This window comes from Dromiciops gliroides, chromosome 1, assembly GCF_019393635.1.
Source record: "Dromiciops gliroides isolate mDroGli1 chromosome 1, mDroGli1.pri, whole genome shotgun sequence".
Taxonomy (NCBI): Eukaryota; Metazoa; Chordata; class Mammalia; order Microbiotheria; family Microbiotheriidae; genus Dromiciops; species Dromiciops gliroides.
Window position 1 is genome coordinate 715,807,934 of NC_057861.1, and position 18,878 is coordinate 715,826,811.

The 18,878-nt window shown below is 41.0% G+C and overlaps 1 protein-coding gene across 1 annotated transcript in view; it reads right to left on the reverse strand.

Moving 5' to 3' along the window:
* Nucleotides 1-8,775, reverse strand: part of ARL8B (ADP ribosylation factor like GTPase 8B) — a 52,053-nt gene extending 43,278 nt beyond the window's left edge. The window contains exon 1 of the mRNA XM_043966609.1: nucleotides 8,479-8,775. Within this exon, the coding sequence (XP_043822544.1) occupies nucleotides 8,479-8,601 (123 nt within the window). The 5' untranslated portion in view covers nucleotides 8,602-8,775. The remainder of the gene's footprint in view (nucleotides 1-8,478) is intronic.
* Between the last annotated feature and the right edge of the window lie 10,103 nt (nucleotides 8,776-18,878).

The window sequence follows — 18,878 nt, forward strand, 5'->3', positions numbered from 1 at the left end:
TCTAGCATGTAAAGCCTCTTTCACTAGAAGTTATTTAAAGAAGGCAAGAGAACAGGAAAACAGTATTATTTGAAAAGGAATTTTTAAAAACCGATTTTTAAATTAAAAAACAAACAAACCCATCCACTGCAGGACATCCACGGGAATATCATCTTGTTGAAAAAGGCTGGTCAAATGCTGAAATCAGATCCATACACAAGAGCCATCTCTAATTTAAGAAACAGTGTAAGCTTAACAGCATTAACAAAATGGAGTACTGGTGTTTTTACTTAAAGAAACTGATATTTAAACCTCCAAATTTTAACCCTAAAAATTTTAATGCAGTTTCAAATATACCTTGGGAAAATCTAAGCATCATTTAAATCTAAATGTTTTTATACATTAGTCCATGTTTTTCTCTTAATTCAATTGAGAAATACTTTTTATTTATTATGTTTCCAGTCCCAATATATTAACTTATTTGTAGAGTTAAATGCAACAGTCAAGAAATAATCTAGCACAAATTAAAAATTATTAATGCTTCAATGCCTTTATCCTGGTGATGTGGGAACTTCGTCCAGTGGTACAGATTACAACACATCCATATCTTCTCATCCTGTTCATGTCCTTTTGTAAATCCTCCATAGTAGATCATTATATATAGCTTGTTCACTGACCACCGTGAATCTCTTCAATGCCATTTATGGACCCATACTTTAATCCTTCAGAGATTCCCAATCATATGACATCACTCAAAGACAGTAAATGAAAGATTTGATTAATAACCCCAAATATTTTCAGAAAGCAAGTCTGCTTTGTGAAATTGCTTGGAATTTGTCAAAAACTACAAATGCAGGTGGCGCAGTGGATAGAGCACTGGCCCTGGAGTCAGGAGGACCTGAGTTCAAATCTGGCCTCAGTCACTTAACAGTAGCTGTGTGACCCTGGGCAAGTCACTTAACCCCAATTGCCTCACTTTAAAAAAAAAAAAAAACTACAAATGCTTTTATTGTAGATCCCCAAATCAGTGAGCGTGATGCTCCAGCCTCCACCAAACAGTACTGAGGTCAGGTAAGGGATGCAGAGAATAAGCAACATTACAATTCTGAAAGATGAATTAATATAGTCCAGTGTGGTAATAATTTTTAAAACCAATTAATGCTAATACAATACCACAACAACTAAAAAGAGTGAGTTATATTTACACAAACTGCCTTCCAGCTTAACAAAAACATCAGGGGGAAAAATGTTCCATTTTATAGCCCTGGTCTTTAGAAAAACCAATTTAACCCAGAAGAGTGATATTCTCAATAAATTCAAAAATATTCACTGCTCTGCTACTGGGCTTTTTCCCAGAAAAATAAGCAAATTTTACCCTCAAAAGTGCACAATGGCAAATCTAGTATAACTCTATAGCAGCAAAATCTGCTCAGACAATGACCTAAATGGCCACATTTCCTAAATGCCCATTGTTTTTCCTATGGAAGTCATGAATTTTTAACTGATGCTCAATTGACAGTCCAGTTAATGTGATTTGGGACAATTAACAAGGGACAACAGGCTATGAAATAACTTCTTCAAGAAAGGCAGTCATTTTAAATACAATAAAAATCATTTTTCTTAATTCAGACCTCTGGTTTCACTGCTAGGCTAGAGAACATGTCAGCACAAAAGACAGGCCAGCAGATGAATAAAAGTGAGCTAAGGCCCTTGGGGACAAGGGCTGTTTCATTCTTGCCTTTGTCTTCCCAGCATAGCCAGCAGTGGGGCATACAGGAGTACCAATACAAAAGCAAAGGGAGACAATTCCTGGGCAATCCTGAAGGAAGCTAAGAGATAAGTGGCATGGTCCTTGCGTTTAAGGAGATGGCAATGGGCATCCGAACAAAAATAACTACAAAATTAAATAAAAGAAAAGTGCACACAAGGTTTGAAAGACACCATGGTAGAGGCTGGGACACAACCCTGGCCCTGCAGTTCAGCTTGGACCGAATCACTTCCTCTGTCCAGGCTGAACTGTGCCCAACTGTATAATCAGAAGAGTTGGCCAAGGCCAGGCCTTCTTAACTAACCTCTCATGTGTCATGGACCCCTTTACAAGTCTGATGAAGCCAAAAGACATTTTCCCAGAAATGTTTTTAAATGCTTAAAAGAAAATACACAGGAATGCAAAGGAAATCAAATACACTGAAACAGTTATCAAAATAGTGAAAAAAACAAGTTCCTGGATCATAGGCTAAGAACCCCTGAAGTGGAGCAAAGCTGCTTCTTCTTCTTTTTTAAATATAGTATTTTTTTCCAATTACATGTAAAGATAGTTTTCAACATTCATTTTTGTAAGATTTTTGAGTTCCAAATTTTTCACCCCGTCTTCCTTCCCTCCCCCCACCCCAAGACAGCAAGCAATCTGATGTAGGTTATACAGTACAATCGTGTTAAACATATTTCCACATCAGTTATGTTGTAAGAGAAGAATGAGAACAAAAGGTGGGGGGAGAAACAACAACAAAGGTGAAAACAATATGCTTCATTTGGAACCATGCCCCAAAGGCTATAAAACTGTTCATATCCTCTGACCCAACAATACCACTACTAGGTCCAAATCTGAAAGAGATCATAAAATAGGGGGAAAAACACATGTACAAAAATATTTATAGCTGCTCTTTTTGTGGTGGCAAAGAATTGGAAATTGAGGGGATGCCCATCAAGTGGGGAATGGCTAAACAAGTTGTGGTATATGAATGTAATGGAATGCTAATAGTGCTATAAGAAATGATAAACAAATGGATTTCAGAAAACCCTAGAAAAACTTATATGAATTGATGCTGAGTGAAATAAGCAAAACCAAGAGAACATTGTACACGGTGTCAACAACATTGTGTGATGATGGGTCAGAAGCAAAACACTGGTCAAAAGGAATAGGGTGCAGACTTCCAGGGTGGAGCCAAGATGGCGGAGGAAAGACAGTGAGCTCTCGAACTCACAACCCGATCCAAAAAACATCCAAATAATGCCACAGGACAATACCTGGAGCAGGAAAATCCACAGAAGAATGTGCTGAAATCATCTTCTAACCAAGAACGGCTTGGAAGGTCAGAAGGAGGGAGCTGCTATATTGAGACAGGAGTGGAGCCCAACCCCACAGTCACGCTGACATAGATCCAGTCCCAGGAAGGCTTCACCAGAGAAAGAGACCCCCAGTGCCAGTGTCATCTGGAACTAAACGTTGTGTGATGATCTACTGTGATAGACTTAGCTCTTCTCAGCAATATAATGATCCAAGACAATTCCAAAAAACTCATGATGGAAAATGCTCTCCACATCCAGAAAAAGAACTGTGGAATCTGAATGCAGATCAAAGCATACTATTTTCACTTTTGTTGTTTATTCTTTCTTGCGTTTTTCCCCTTTTTGTTCCGATTCTTCTATTACAACATGACTAAGGTGGAAATATGTTTAACATTATTGTAATGAATAACCCATATCAGTTTGCTTGCTGGCTTCAGGAGGGTGGAGGAAAGGGAGGATGGGAGAAAAATGTGGAACTCAAAAAATATCTTTACATGTAATTGGGGAAAAAAATTAAAAGAAATCAAAGGAAAAAAAGGGAAAATAGTATGTTTCAATCTGCATCCAGACTCTTTTTCTGGATGCAGATATGGAGAGCATTTTCCAACATGAGTCCTTTGGAATTGTCTTGAATCACTGTATTCCTGAGAAGAGCTAAGTCTATCAACAATTGATCATTACACAATGTTGCTGTGTACAATGTTCTCTTGGTTCTGTTCATTTCACTCAGCATCAATTCATATAAGTCTTTCCAAGTTTTTCTGAAATCTGCCTTAGAGCAAAGCTTCTTAAACCCCCATATAGGGTCATGTAACTGAATGTGGGAGTCTCGAAAAATTTGGCAATAAATGTTTGATTTGTATACCTATTTTATATACTTATATACCTGGGGCCCACATAAAAATTTCTCAGGGGAAAAGGGATCAAGAGTGGAAAAAGTTTAAGAAACCCTACACTAAAGGATCTCTAAGGTCTCTTCCAGCTCTATACACATTCCCCTAATTGCTATAAGAGTTCCAAGGAGGACAACTTGTGGCTGGGGGTTTTAGAGCCCTAACACTCCTCACTGTAGACTCCAGGATACCCAGAAGTAACAACATCCTGAACCTCTAGAAAAAGAGGTTTTCACGTTATGAACTTAATAAAAAACTACATAGTACACTCCATCAACAGATCTCATTCTTTAGTTATCTCTAGATTTGTACATGTCACTTAAAAATGATTTTCCTTTAAAAATTGTTTATATTGGGGCAGTTAGGTGGTGTAGGAGATAAAGCACTGGCCCTGGATTCAGGAGAACCTGAGTTCAAACGTGACCTCAGACACTTGACACTTACTAGTTGTGGGACCCTGGGCAAGTCACTTAACCCTCATTGCCCTACCCCCCCAAAAATTGCTTTTATCACTTTTTTGATGAAAAAAATTGAGCAAACTATTCAATCTATAGTTAATGTTTGCTTTAAGGATGTTCAGATAGCACAGTAACTCAATTACATTCAGTAAGTTTCTATCCATAATATTCTAATAGTAACTACCTATATTCTCTTCCCTAAGTCTTTTCAGAATGGCCTCTTTAGGCTTCCTACTATTAATCAAAGGATTTGGTCTAGATTTAACATGCTACAAAGATTCTAATAAGGCGTCACTAAGGGTTTAGAGGACAGTTAGTTGACACAGTAGATAGGGCATCAGGCCTAGTCAGAGGACCTAAGTTCAAATCCAGCCTCAGACACTAGCTGTATGACTCTGGTCAAGTCACTTAACCCTGTCTGCCTCATTTTCCTCATCTGTAAAATGAGTTGGAGAAGGAAACGGCAAAGAACTCCAGTATCTTTGCCAAGAAAACCCCAAATGGGATAATGAAGAGTCAGACGTGGCTGAAACAACTGAACAACAAAAGGGTTTAGATAACAATCCAATACTCCAATTAGTTTTTGTATTTACCTAACATTCCTCACAGTATCCTTGTTTAGCACAAAAGCAAAAACAGAAATGTCATATCACTTCAGTCAAACAACTGGTATAGAATGTTTGAAGGCAAATAAAGATCAAGCTCAGTTAGAGCCACAAACCCAAAATTTCTTACTAGACCGCAGCAGGAAACTTTTGCCAAGATTACCTTTTAACTCCAATACTTATCAAAGTGCTAAGAGAGATTCAAAGTTAAATGAAAGCTTACAGAATGTCTAGGTGCATAAAGTTCTTTCATTAAATACACACCTCATAAGGAATTTGTGGACCCCATAAACTGCCTAATAATACAAGAATACTAATTAAATGGCGATTACTCAACATACATCACACACACATCACACTGTAAACTGAGCACATGATTTATTGAGCAATAACTGCTTAAATAGAAGACTTTGCATTGCCTTTGAGTTTAGGCATCTTTCATTCCTTAATACCTTCAATAGGAAATTCTGCGATCAGTAAAACTTTTCTCCGTATAGAAGGAAAATAGCTGGACTACATTTGTAAAAATTTCAGTTTTTAAATTCATAATTTCCTAAGTTTAGAATCTCCCTTTAACTCAGAGGTTCTTAACCTAGGATTTCTTAACTTTTTTTGTTTGTTTTTTTAAACAACTGTATTTCAACATAATTGGTTTCCCTTTGCAACCCTATGTATTTCATTTTATATATTTAATAACATAATTCTGGGGAGGGATCCCCTAGGCTCCATCAGATTACCAAAGGGGTCCATGACACACAAAAAAGTTAAGAAGCCCTGCTCTAACTATATTAATGCCTTGCCTTTAAAATTAGTAATAAGGGTGGGGGTGGGAAGGTGGGGCAGTGGATAAAGCACTGGCCCTGGATTCAGAAGTTCCTGAGTTCAAATCCAACCTCAGACTCTTGACACTTACTAGCTGTGTGACCCTGGACAAGTCACTTAAGCGCCATTACCCCACCAAAAGATAAATAAAAATTAAAATAAAATAAAAAAAAATTAGTAATAAGGGCTATGAGCATTTCATCTTTATAAAAAAAGCATTAATTTCATTTAAAGAGTTACCAATTAAAACAATGTTATTTTGATTTGACTGAAAGCTTATTTTAAAGTTTAATGACTCCAAAATGACAATTAGCTTAGCTTAAACTAACACATTTAAGAATTGTGAGAAGCAAGTGTTTAATATAGGATTGGTGAATCAGATTAAACATTCAATTTATACTTATGACATATTATGGTCTAAACATCTGTATTTAAATCTGCGGACTAAAAATTAAAATTTTTAAAAATCACAGAAGAGACATAAAGAGATCCCTAGAGTTATTTTTAAGGTCTGCAAGATGATAGTTTTTTAAATAAGTAAAGCAACTTTCCTTTTAAATAAAAGTTCTAAAATTAATTCTTGATATTAAAGTTTCACACTTAACATGAAGAGTAATAATGTCTCCTTTCTTTAAAAAAAAAAAAAAGATACTCATATGAGCTAAAGATATAGTCCAGATTTTATCTCAGAACATGGCACATCATTAGTATCCAAAGACTATCTAGTATAACACTGACAACATTCAACTGATTAATTTTACTTTCAGAACTCCAACTTCATTCAAGAGGTTCCGAAATACTGTAAAATGCTCTTCTGCAAAAGTACATGATACCATTAAATGTCAACCAATCATCTTTAAAAAAAAAACTGAACTGAAAAGGGAGTGATTCCCTGGATATTTTTCAAAATTTGATCTGTTTTTCTATGAAATACCTATACAGAATATCACCAGCACTCAGTTTTCAGAGTGTATAGAAAGTTTTCTTAGATTTCTAAAAGTTAGCTGCTTCTTTGGCACAAAAGTATCACTTGAGCAACATGCCTTTCTGCAAAGAATTTATCACTTTTCCAAAAGAATTTTGAATTACAAAATAAATTCCAATTTTCATCTGTTACCATCAAAACAAAGTTAGGAGGATCAGAAGAGCCAAAAAAAGATTAATCTCTTTTCAGCTGGCCCAGAGCTTCATCTTTTTTTTTAACATCACATTTAAATTTTGTGCAACTGTGAGTATTCTAAGTAACCTAAATGTTTACTTATTTGTATTCATTTGAAAAGCATTGAGATACATCTACGTACAATAAATGGTGGTGATCATTCCAAAATTTAAAACTTTTATTACTATAAAATGAGCTCTTTAAAAGTGTAGGCATTATTTCTGCTGACAATACTAGTTTCCTCAAAGGAACTCCTACTGCTGGGTTTAATTTCAGCTAGTGCAGTATTTGAATTTACCAAGTGTTAATCCTAGCAGTAATGTGGCAATGGGAATGATTAAGAGTCACAGATTACCTAGCTTCTTCAACACAGGAGAGGAACTACTGAATCATTCTAGCTGCCAAACCAGTTGAGCAGCTTGTGTTCTGTCAAATGGAGACTTCTAAAGCCAGCTGAAAAGTGCCAGGTCTACTACTGTTTCCCGTCAAGATCTTTCCAAAGCTCCAATGACCCTAACTTTTCAACCCTACATGAAGGATAACAAACAACATTCTTTCCTATGTCTTCCTCCCTCTTTCCCCCCAAATCATAAACTTCACACCAAGTATTCTCCCACCCACACATAGAATCAATACTAAACAGACATCGCAACTCCTCATACAGAACTCCCTGGGACTGCTCCCGAAGGAACCCACCCGAAACCAGCGGGCATGACACGCGGGCCTGAGTGGGCAGGCCCCACCTACACTCCCTCCTCCCCTTCCCCCAGGTCGGCTCAATATCGGACCCACACCCTCTTCCTCCAGCAAACTGACAACAATCCTATTTCCGTAGACGAGAATTTAGCAGAATGAGGATTATCTCCCTCGTTTTGACAAATAATTTCCACGAGAGCTGAGACCTTTAAACCCACAAACACCGACCCAGTATTTTCAACGGCATTCTCTCCCTCCTCATCTCTGGCTCCCTAAAATCCCTCTTTTTAGAGGAAGCCTTTCCCGATCCCCTCCCTCCGCCAATTACCCCAATTTATCCAGTCCCTATCGTTTATGCACATAGTTGTTTGCGCCAGCAAACTAGCGAGCCTTAACCCCCTGCCCCACCCACTCGCCCACCCCATTAGGCGGCGAGTAGTGTTTTGCCTTTCTTTGTGGCTCCTACCTAGCACATAGTAGGCGCTTGACATTTAGCCCCACTGCCAGCATCCCTCCCCCCACTCCCACGGGCCCTAAGAGGACGACGGTCCCGGACATGAAGGGAGAGCGGACGAGAATTAAAGGGGCGCGGGGACCGGCCGGGAGGGATGGACTGAGGGAGAGAAGGTGCCACCGCTGCCAGCCACATTTGGTAAGCGCCTACTAGGTGCCGGGCGGCGGACCCCGGAGTTTCTACTGGCCTGGCAGGACCGAGCTCCGGGGATGGCAGCTACGGGAGGGGGAGGAGGGGCCCGCCCTGGCCCGGCCCACCCCGGGGGGCGTCGCGGGGCGCTCACCGCGATGACATTGACGAAGGTGGTCTTGCCCGAGTATTGCAGCCCCACCAACGTCAGCTCCATCTCCTCCTTCCAGAAGAGCGAGCGGAACCAGTCCAGGAGCCGGGAGATGAGCGCCAGCATGATGGCGGGGGCGGGCGGCTTCCACGCGAGCGACACGGACCCCGCACGCCAACGGCTCGACCGGCCCCGGGAAGCGAGGCGGATGGGGACGGGGGCACGGACAGGGATTCTCGCAGAGGCAGCGGCGGCAGCGGCGGCCGGAGCCAGGAAGCCGAGAGAGCGGTCATATGACTCGGCCTCCCCTCCACGCCCCGCCGGCCTGCGCGCAAGGCAAGAGTGGCACGCCTGCGCCGGCGCGCCTGCGTCGGAGCCCACAGCGTCCCCTGCCGGAAAGCCCGTCCCGGGAAGCCCGAAAGTCCTCCTGAGCGCCCCGCCCCACCTTGCCCCGCCCCGCGGAGAGCGCCGTAGCGCGAGCTCCTGTCAATCATCCCATCTTAACTCCCCTGGGAAAATTGTCGCTCATTTGTTTCTTTCACCCCTTCCTTTTATGACGATGGAAAAGGAGAAGGGGGAGGGGGGGGGAGGAGGGGGAAGAGGAGAAATGGGAGGGGGAGATCCAGCAAGCAAAACTACCCAATACTGTTAGAGAGCAGCGGTGCAGCGTCAGAGGCTATGCCCAGTTTAGTAACTTCAAGAACATTATTCCAGATTGCATTCCAGAATAGCAGCACTCATGGACGTGGCCAATGTGCCTATGAATATTTAGTACAAGGCTTTCTTTTTCCCTTTTTTTCGGAGGCACTTGAGGGGAGAGGGGAAAAAAGAAATAAGTGCTTGTTCATTAAAAAAAAAATAAGGGGGTGGCTAGGTGGCGCAGAGGATAAAGCACCGGCCCTGGATTCAGGAGTACCTGAGTTCAAATCCGGCTTCATAGACTTGACACTTACTAGCTGTGTGACCCATGGCAAGTCATTTAACCCTCATTGCCCCACCAAAAAAAAAAAAAAAAAAGCAAGAAAGAAAGTAAATTGATTGCCTGGGGACAGGCAGTGGGTGAGTGTCTTGTGACAGAAGCTGGATTGGGGCTTGGGTCCTCCTGGGTCCAGGGTGGGTGCTTTGTCCAGTGTGTCACGTAGCTGCCTCAGGATGACATCTTTAGGGTAAAATTGAAGGGTGAGAGGATTGCACTGGGGGAGGGGGAAGGGGAGAGGTAGAATGGGGTAAAATCCCACATGAAAGAAACAGGAAAGGGCTTATAGAGTAGGGGGAGAGATGGAGGAGAGCAGGGCACACTCTTCAGAATTGGCTCAAAGACATTAATCTCATCAGAGCTGGCTCAAGGAGGGATTAACATATACACTCAATTGGGTGGAGTAATCTATCTAAACTGGACAGTGAATGAGTTTTACACTCCTCAGAATTGGCTCAAAGGCTTTAATCTCATCAGAATTGGTTAAGGAACACTTAATTGGGTGGAGTAATCTATCTAACCCCGCAGGAAAGTATGAGGGGAAGAGGATAATGAGGGAGGGGTGAAAGAAGGGATGGCAGAGTAGGGGAGGGGGCAGTCAGAAGCAAATCCCTTTTGAGGAGGAATTGGGTGAAACAAGATAGATAATAAAGATCATGGGAAAGGGAATAGGATGGAAGGAAACAGTTAACAATAGTAATTGTGAAAAAGAGAAAAGGAAAAAATTGTATAAAAAATATTTGTAGCAACTCTTTGTGGCAGCTAAGAATTAGAAATCAGGGGCAGCTAGGTGGCACAGTGGATAGAGCACTGGCCCTGGATTCAGGAGGACCTGAGTTCAAATCCAGCCTCAGACACTTAACACTTACTAGCTGTGTGACCCTGGGCAAGTTACTTAACCCCAATAGCCCCACAAAAAAAAAAAAAAAAAGAATTGGAAATCAAAGGAATGCCCATCAATTGGGGAATGACTAAACAAATGATTGTAATGGAAGGTTATTGTGCTATAAGAAATGACAAACCGGATGATTTCAGAAAAACCTGGAAAGACTCATATGAACTGATGTATAGTGAAGTGAGCAGAACCAGGAGAACATTGTACACAGTGACAGCATTAGTGTTCTATGAGCAATTGTGAATGACTTAACTACTCTCAGCAATACAATGATCCAAGACAATCCCAAAGGACTAATGATAAAGCAGACGATCCACCTCCAGAGAGAGAACTGATATTGAATGAACACAGACTAAAGCATGATACTTTGCATTTTCTTTGAGTTTTTTTTTCCACTTGAGTCTTTTTATATAAAATGATTAATATGGTAATGTTTTACATAACTGCACATGTATAACCTATACTGATTGCTTAACACCTCAGGGAGGGGAGAGGGTAGGGAGGAAGGGAGTGATAGAGGGATAGAATTTGGAACTCAAAACTTTAAATAAATAAACAAACAAACAAATTTTTTAAAATGCATGTGATTGTTATACATTAGTTTTTATTAATAGGTTATAAATAAAAAGGCCTTCTTTAAAATCCTACTCAGATGTCTTATTGAGACTGAGAGGCGCTCTGGATTCTTCCAGGAGGCCCAAGTTCTGGGCTCTAGCCTACTAAGAAAGGCTATTAACACCTCCCTAACCAGAGTATGAAGCTTTGGTCCTACCTGGAATCGTGAGAAAAGTAGTGAATTTGGGGCCAGAGGACTTAGGTACAAATCCAAGCTCTTCTACTTATTATTGGGGGTGGGGGGGCAGGGTACAGATGCATCCCTAGAGCTCCTGGGAGAATGTCTAAGAGATGGCTAAGTAGCTTTTTCCAAGAGAGAATCATGATGATGACACATGTAAAAGAAGTACCTTGTGGAGCATGTGTAGACATTCTATAACTGGTTGTGATCAGCTTACCACTTAATGGAAGGGAAGTTCTTTGTATATGGAGTCATTCAAAAGGCCCTCTTAGCTTCAGTCATTGCCTCTTGGGCCTCCTTTGTTTTGGGGGGATCCCAGTGACTTACAACATCCAATGAGAAACTGCTATCAGGGGAGAAGTGCTTAGCATAGGTCCTTAGTAAATGTTAACTGATTGGATGCCTCGAGGGCCTTCTCCCCTCTGAGGCCATGTGCTCCCCGCCCCCCCAAATGGGCCTCAGAACTTTGGCCTCAGTGTTTGTTTTTTTCCCTTCTAGTTGAAGGAAGTATAGGCTCCCCAGTCTTGGGAGCTGTGAAAAGACTAGAAGATGATTGAACTTGATGGAGATCCAGGATTCTCAGTGCAACAAGGAGCAACCTTTGGGAGTGACCCCAGTCCAGCTCAGACAAAGACTCAGGCAGAGATGCCGCCTGTAGGCATGATCTTGATGGGACCAATGCTGTGCAGGAACTGATCAGAGTTAAGCCTATTTCCCCAGAGACCAATGTAATATGGGGGAGAGTATGCCCCCGAGGTCTTGGAAGGGGAAGGCTTGTACATCAGTTCTTGCTATACCTTTGAGATATAAAAGTCAACCATTGTAAAGCATTTAAATGTAACTGGGGTACTGAGCATTAACTCCTAATAGTGCTAGGCCATAGCTTATGAGGGGCCCAAGCTGATAGCGGTAGAGAATAGAGAACCCTTGACTCCTCAGGCTACCCTAGAGCCTGGAGGCTGGGATATAGAAGGCACTTACATCTATGTGCCTGTGTGACCTTGGAGAAGTTTCCAGGTTTCTGTGAGTCTCAGTTTACTAGTCTATAAAATGATAAGATTGGACTGGATGTTCTCTTGGGGCCCTTCAAGCTCTGAGTCCTATAATCCTGTCTTTGGCAGTGAGTGCAAAAAGGAACCAGCAGGAAGACAGTGCTATTAAATAATGACCAACCTAGTTAAATATGAAGAGGTTCAGGAGGTTAATTCTTTTAGCCATCGAGATCCAGACTTATAGACTGCTTAGAATGCCTTCTTCAAAAACAGATGCAGGGCAACTAGATAGGGCAGTGGACAGAGCACCAGCCCTGGATTCAGGAGGACCTGAGTTCAAATCCAGCCTCAGACACTTGACACTTACTAGCTGTGTGACCCTGGGCAAGTCACTTAACCCTCATTGACCCACTCAAAAAAAAAAAAAGTACAAAGAAAAACCCAGATGCAGAAGATGATGGACCTAGTGGGATTCTAAGGACATCATGAAAAATGAAATTGAAATTGACTATGTCTTAATGGGCATGAAGTAACAGGTTAAAGACACCCCTATTGTTTTAGAATCATCTGTCTATGTGAAATCGGATCTTTCCCTGGTTTGTTTAAACATCAAAGCAAATGCAAAACTGGAAGAAAGAATCAAGATAAGAAATTGTTTACAATTATGGCAGCTCTGATTTGACTTAATCTGTTTAAACAAGTCCTTGCTATTTGCAATGACAAAAAGTTGGGAACAATATCTGGGGAATGGTAGAATGGTAGAATAAATCAAGGTTTCTAAATGTAATAAAATTTCATTGTTACCCTGAAAAAAAGTGAATATAAAAAATTCCAAGAAATGGGAAAATTTGTATGAAAGGGCAATATCTAAAATGACTACCTTCTGTCAACAAAGATAACATTAAATAAGGATAAAAATCAGAGTAAATATTATGGTACAAACATGTTTCTTTTAACAAACAGTAAGTGACCAAAGAGATGGAGCTCCACGTGTAGATTGGGGTCAGTCTTCAAGTCAATATGACCTGTCTTCAGTTCCTCCTCTGACACACATTAACTGCTGCTAGGCCATGAGCAAGTCACTGAAACACCGAGTGCACTAGGTGGACTCTAAGACTGTTACAAATGCATTGGTGGAGAAACATTTTCTTACACAGGTGAAATGACAGGTTCAGATCCCTCCAAATGACAAAAATATACTGTTTTGAGTGCTGTCAGTCACAAGGGGTGTATGGGTGTTAAGGAAGATTAGTGCCTCTGGGCTTATAGCCCTTTTCAGGGACACTTTCCACCTCTGCTGGCCAACTGGCCACCAATTGGTCTTTTCCCAGCTGTCTCTAGGTTCTCACCAAAATTTTGCATGTTCTCCACATTTTTTTTTTACCAGAGTTCCCCTAGGTCATTGTTCCACACAAGACCAACTTTCTGTCCTCAGCTCTTTTGCTATCTTCCAGAGTTCTGCCTGGGTCCTGCATGCATACATTAAATGTAGGCTGAACAGAGAAGCTACCTGGTGTAGGGGATAAGGCTCTAGACTGGGAGTCAATGCAACCTGGCTTCAAATTTCAATTTGAACACATTAGCCATGTGGATCTAGATGAGTCATTTAAACTCTCAGGGCCTCAGTTGCTTCATCTGTAAATTACAATGTAATGGATTCTAAGAGTCCTTCCTGGCTCTAAGTCTATTATTATCTTATAAATTAAATTAAGTCGCCACTCTCCAACATATGGCATTTTTTACTTTCCCCATGAGAACCGCTCTCTAACAGCTGGTCTGTGTGGAATAATTACTTTGGAATGTGTCTGTAGTTCTCAAACACCCCCAGAGCGTTTACATTCCATTGCTTTTGTCCCTTGGGTCTGAAAGTATTTGCCCTCCAACTCTGAGGGTCTCTAAGGAGTCTGGGAATGTTCTCGAGCTGCTCAAATGAGCACCTATAGTCAAAGCAATGATAAATTAGTATCTTCTGCTTCCTCTGTCCCCTAGTCCTTGGACAGCTTAGTGTACCCCCCCTCGCCCCCGCCATGTAATCAGAAGGCTACTCCCATTAGGTCTCACTGTTCAGGGGAGCACCCTTAATCCCTCCCCATTTCTCCCTCCATCCCTAGACATCCCTTGGGAGAGCTGGGCTGAGCTTTTGAAATTACTGCAGAGCTACTTCTCCAAAAGTGAGAAGGAATAGACAGAGACACCGTTTTCAAGAACAATTTGGAAGAGAAAGATTTTGTATTCCCTGATATAGAAGCAACATGAAAAATGCAGACAGAGGTATGACCAAAAAAGATGAGTCAGTCATGTAACTGGAGATAATCTATGCATATCCTACATGATCCACTGGTATCCACAATAATGTAAAGAGTTTTAGAAAAAGGGCCTGATATCTGTGTGGACCTCCTGTGAAGATACATGGAAGTATACTTACACCAGTGCCATTCAGGATAAAAACACATGGATGGATTCTGATTTGCATCCTTGGAGGAAAGACGTTAATAATATCACAAATCCATCAGATTTTATTCATGTACATATATAAACATGTACCTATATACATACATATATATGTGTGTGTATATATACAGTATACATACATATACCTAATGTGTATATATATCTATATATTGATTCCTACAAGAATCAATCAATAAACAATAAACATACATTTATTAAATAACTGTTACATGTTGACATTGCTAGGTGCCAAGGATGCCAAGAGTACACAAAATTGTCCCTGCCTTCAAAGATCTTCCATTCTATTGGAAGAAACAATATGTACACATATACGTATATTAAAGATGCATACAACATAAATATGAAGTAATTCTAGGGAGGAAGAGAGGCATGAGGAATTGGTAAGGCCTCATGCAGAAGGTTGCACTTGAGCTAAGCTTTGAAATAAATGAGGGATTCTAAGAGGCAGAGAGAAGAGGGGAGTGAATTGGTGGGTGTGGCATGGGGGAGGAAATGGACAAAGGTACGTGCAGAATTCAAACTTATGTGCAAAATGTTTGTGAAAATGTAAGTGTACTTTTTACAGGTGCTGTAGATGAACAATGAACCAGACCTAGAATTTGGTAGAAAGATGGGATTTGGCTAGACTGCATTTGAGAAACTAAGCAGAGCAATCCATTCAGTACTTGCTATCATAAAAGTCCCTGTGTTTAACACCAATATTTTCCTGATGATGTCATGTGGTTGCAAATAGTGGATTTCTACAATCCCTCAAGAACCAAGATTACCAGCAAATCAATAGTCACTGGAATAATTTATGGAAGGAATGAATAGGCTATAACTTGCTACCAGGAATGACTCATGTCCAAGAAGACCAACAAAAGATCAACTATTCATTTATCAAGAATGAGAGCTTACTGATGCCCAGACCAAGTAGTACACCAGTACTACACTGAGATCTTCAAAGAAACAGAGGAGAAAGGTCTCCGCCATGTTGTATATATCCTCTATGGTAGATTTCTAGAAAAGTAACAACCTTTAGCAAAGGTTTGGCCGACTTCTGAGACCCTGGAAGTTGTAATTCTTCCCAGCTTGAGAAAAGAGGAAGCAAACACAAGATGAGGATTGGATGAGGGAGGGGGAAGTGGTATCATGTACAAAGAGGAGATCTGAGGGGAGAGAAAAGAGGGGAGTGGAGGAATTGAGACAAAAGAGAGGAAACGGGAAATAGGAGGCCCCACTGTAGCAACACTATTGTGTAGCCAGTGGCCACAACATCAGCAGTTTCCTTCTTCCAAGACCATAAGAGTCTAAATAGACAAGCAGAGAAATGTGTGTGTGTGTGTGTGTGTGTGTGTTTATTAAATCACAAACTGAATTGCTGAAAGAAAAACAGACAAAAGGAATGAGGAAATGGAATTTCTTATTCCCTCCCTGTCTTACTTCTTTAATAGTGTTACATTATTCTACTAAAGAATACATTTGATGGATTTATTATTTCTCAGAAACAACTGTGGTTGACCCTGCCACTCTTTTTTTTTCATTTCCCTTTTTTCGAAGCATGAGGGTGCAGTGGGAGCCACACAGGAGAAAGGGACCCCCTCAGCCCACGATGAGACAGTTTTTTCTCTCATAGTGTGGGCATAAGAATGAGCCACTTCATAACTACATGTCCAAGGGCAGAATCACTATGAATGGAAGATATTTCTTTTAAATAAATCTGCTTCATAGGACAGGAGCCTAATAGGAATCAAGGGTTGCAGAAAGAATAAAAAAGCAGAGAGAGGTCATAGTCTAGATCTTTGGAAGAAGCATCCCCATGGTAGATATCAAGCATTCATTGATGTATCTAAATTCACTCATTTATCTAAAGTCATTAATACATCTAAATTAATGTATCAAGATCAAAGACCCAACTGTCTTGAGAACAGGAGAAAGAGGAGATGGAGACAAGTTTAGAACTAGAGGCCCCCATATTCCCCACAAACACCAAAAGAAAGTCTTTAAAATGTTCCAGAACAACAAAAAAAAATGTTCCAGAACAGTGATAAAATGAACAAACAAAAGAAAAAACAGAATCTGCTCTCAAATACTCTATCCTATCTAAAGCAGTTCAAAAAGGCTATCTGAATCCTATGGAAGTCCAGAGCAAAGAGAAAGTAGGGGGAAAGAAGGGCATAGTGCCTGGTCCCACAGGCAGAGTGGTGGCCTCAAAGCCCCACAGGAGACAGGCCCTGAGCAACACTGGGAATTCTCAGTGCCCCAGATGCAGCAGGAGGCAGGTCCAGAACAACATCTAGACAGCCAAACCTAGCAAGCATCTCAGAACAGGAGAGAGATGGACAGAAGAAATATAATCCTCTGTGTTATCTCTACATATGTCATTGATGTTTTCTTAAATTGCTAGCAAGGGCCTTGTTGGACTTCGAGCCAACCCATGCAGAGGGCAGGCACTGAGTAAATGCTCTGGGATTATGACAACTATGAAGTGGGCTATGTGGGAGAGAAGCCAGGCATCGAAGCAGCACTGGGCCCCCTACATAAATCCTAGAGAAAGGGCTGAGAGGTTACTTCTTTGCTTTCCTTAGGAAGCACTATAGACTGTCAGAGTCTGAAGGGAATTTAGAGGTTCTCTTGTTATGTTCGAAATACTTTATAAATGCTTATTGGTTACATAATCTCACCCAATCCCATGATTTTGCATATGAGGAAACTGAGGCTGAGACGAATTTCAAGCCTGAGGATCTAAGATGACAGACTCCTCAAGGACATAGACCATTCCTATATATCACAATCTGCACAGTGCTCAGCTCAAATGGGGACTTAATTAGTGCTATTTTTCATTGATTAGTGGGTTGATTGATTGAAACCAAGAAATCTCGACTCTCAAACCTCTTGTCATCTGAACTCCCAGTTGGTTTGCCCTATCCAAGGTGCTGATGGTTCTGGCTAAATAACAAAGCAAGTCTGATGTATCCCATGTTGTCTTCCAGACATGCTGTCATCCCGATGGCATCTTAAAGGGGCAGCACATGTACCCTTTTACCAGCATGACTCTGCAACTTGCTAAATGCTTAGGCGCCAAAATGTTTTATTATTCAGGTCAGCCCTTTCTGAATTAGTGTCAAACCCTAAATTGAGTATAGTTACTGTATCAACTAATCTTTCTGTAACCTAGACTCATGGCCCATTGCCAGAAGTTATTACACTTTTAAAAGAAAGTATGGTATTTCAGAAAAAAAATTAGGGGGAAGCAAGAAACTTTGCAAGTGGCAAATACTGAAAGGGAAAGGGGGCTAAATGAATGAAATAATAACAGATTTAGATTATTTCTCTTGTGTTCAATCTCTCCACTTACTGGCTCCTCTATTGTCCAGAAACAGACCCCTATCTCCCCTTTCCTCCAAAAGCCCTCACTTGATCTTTCCATCCTTACAATTGTCCTGTATCTCTTCTGTCCTTTGTAGCTAAACTCAGTAAAAAGGCCATTTGCCACAGGACTTTTTAAATGTTTTCCTCTTGCCACCCCTTTTGGCATGAGAAATTTTTGCTCATCCTCAGGTATATAGGTATATAAAATAAACATACATAATCATTCACTGTTGCCAAATATTTTGCAACCCCCCACATTCAGTAACACAGTTTAAGAGGCTTTGATCTACTATACATACCTTCACACTCTCTCCTCTCACCCTCTTCTTAACCCCTTACAATTTGACTCCCACCCTCATTTGTTCCTCCAAGACTGCACTCTCCAAAGTGATCTCTCCATTGCCAAATCCAGTGGCCTTTTCTCAGTCCTCATTCCCCTTGGCCTCTCTTCAGCCTTAGACACTGTTGATCAGCCACTCCTCCTTGACACTCTCTAGGTTTTCCAGACATCGCTTGATGATACTTCTCCTATCCATCTAACCACTTCCTCTGTCTCCTTGTTTGGATCTTCATCCATATCACACCCTCTAATCATAGGTTTCCCTCAGGGCTCTATCCTGGCCCCCTCCCCCTTCTCCCTTCTCTTGATGAACTCATTAGCTCCCATGGATTGAATTATCATCTCTATACTGATGATTCCCAAATCCACCTATCAGGATAAACTAAACTGCTGACTTCCAGTCTCACATTTCCAACTGCCTTTCAGACATCTCTACTACATGTCCAGTAGACATCATGAGCTCTAAATGTCAAAAACCAGAACATATTATCTTTTCCCCTAAACCTTTCTCCTCTCCCAATTTCTCTATTACTCCTCAAAGCATCCGCCTCCTCCCAGTCCCTCAGGCTCACAACCTAGGA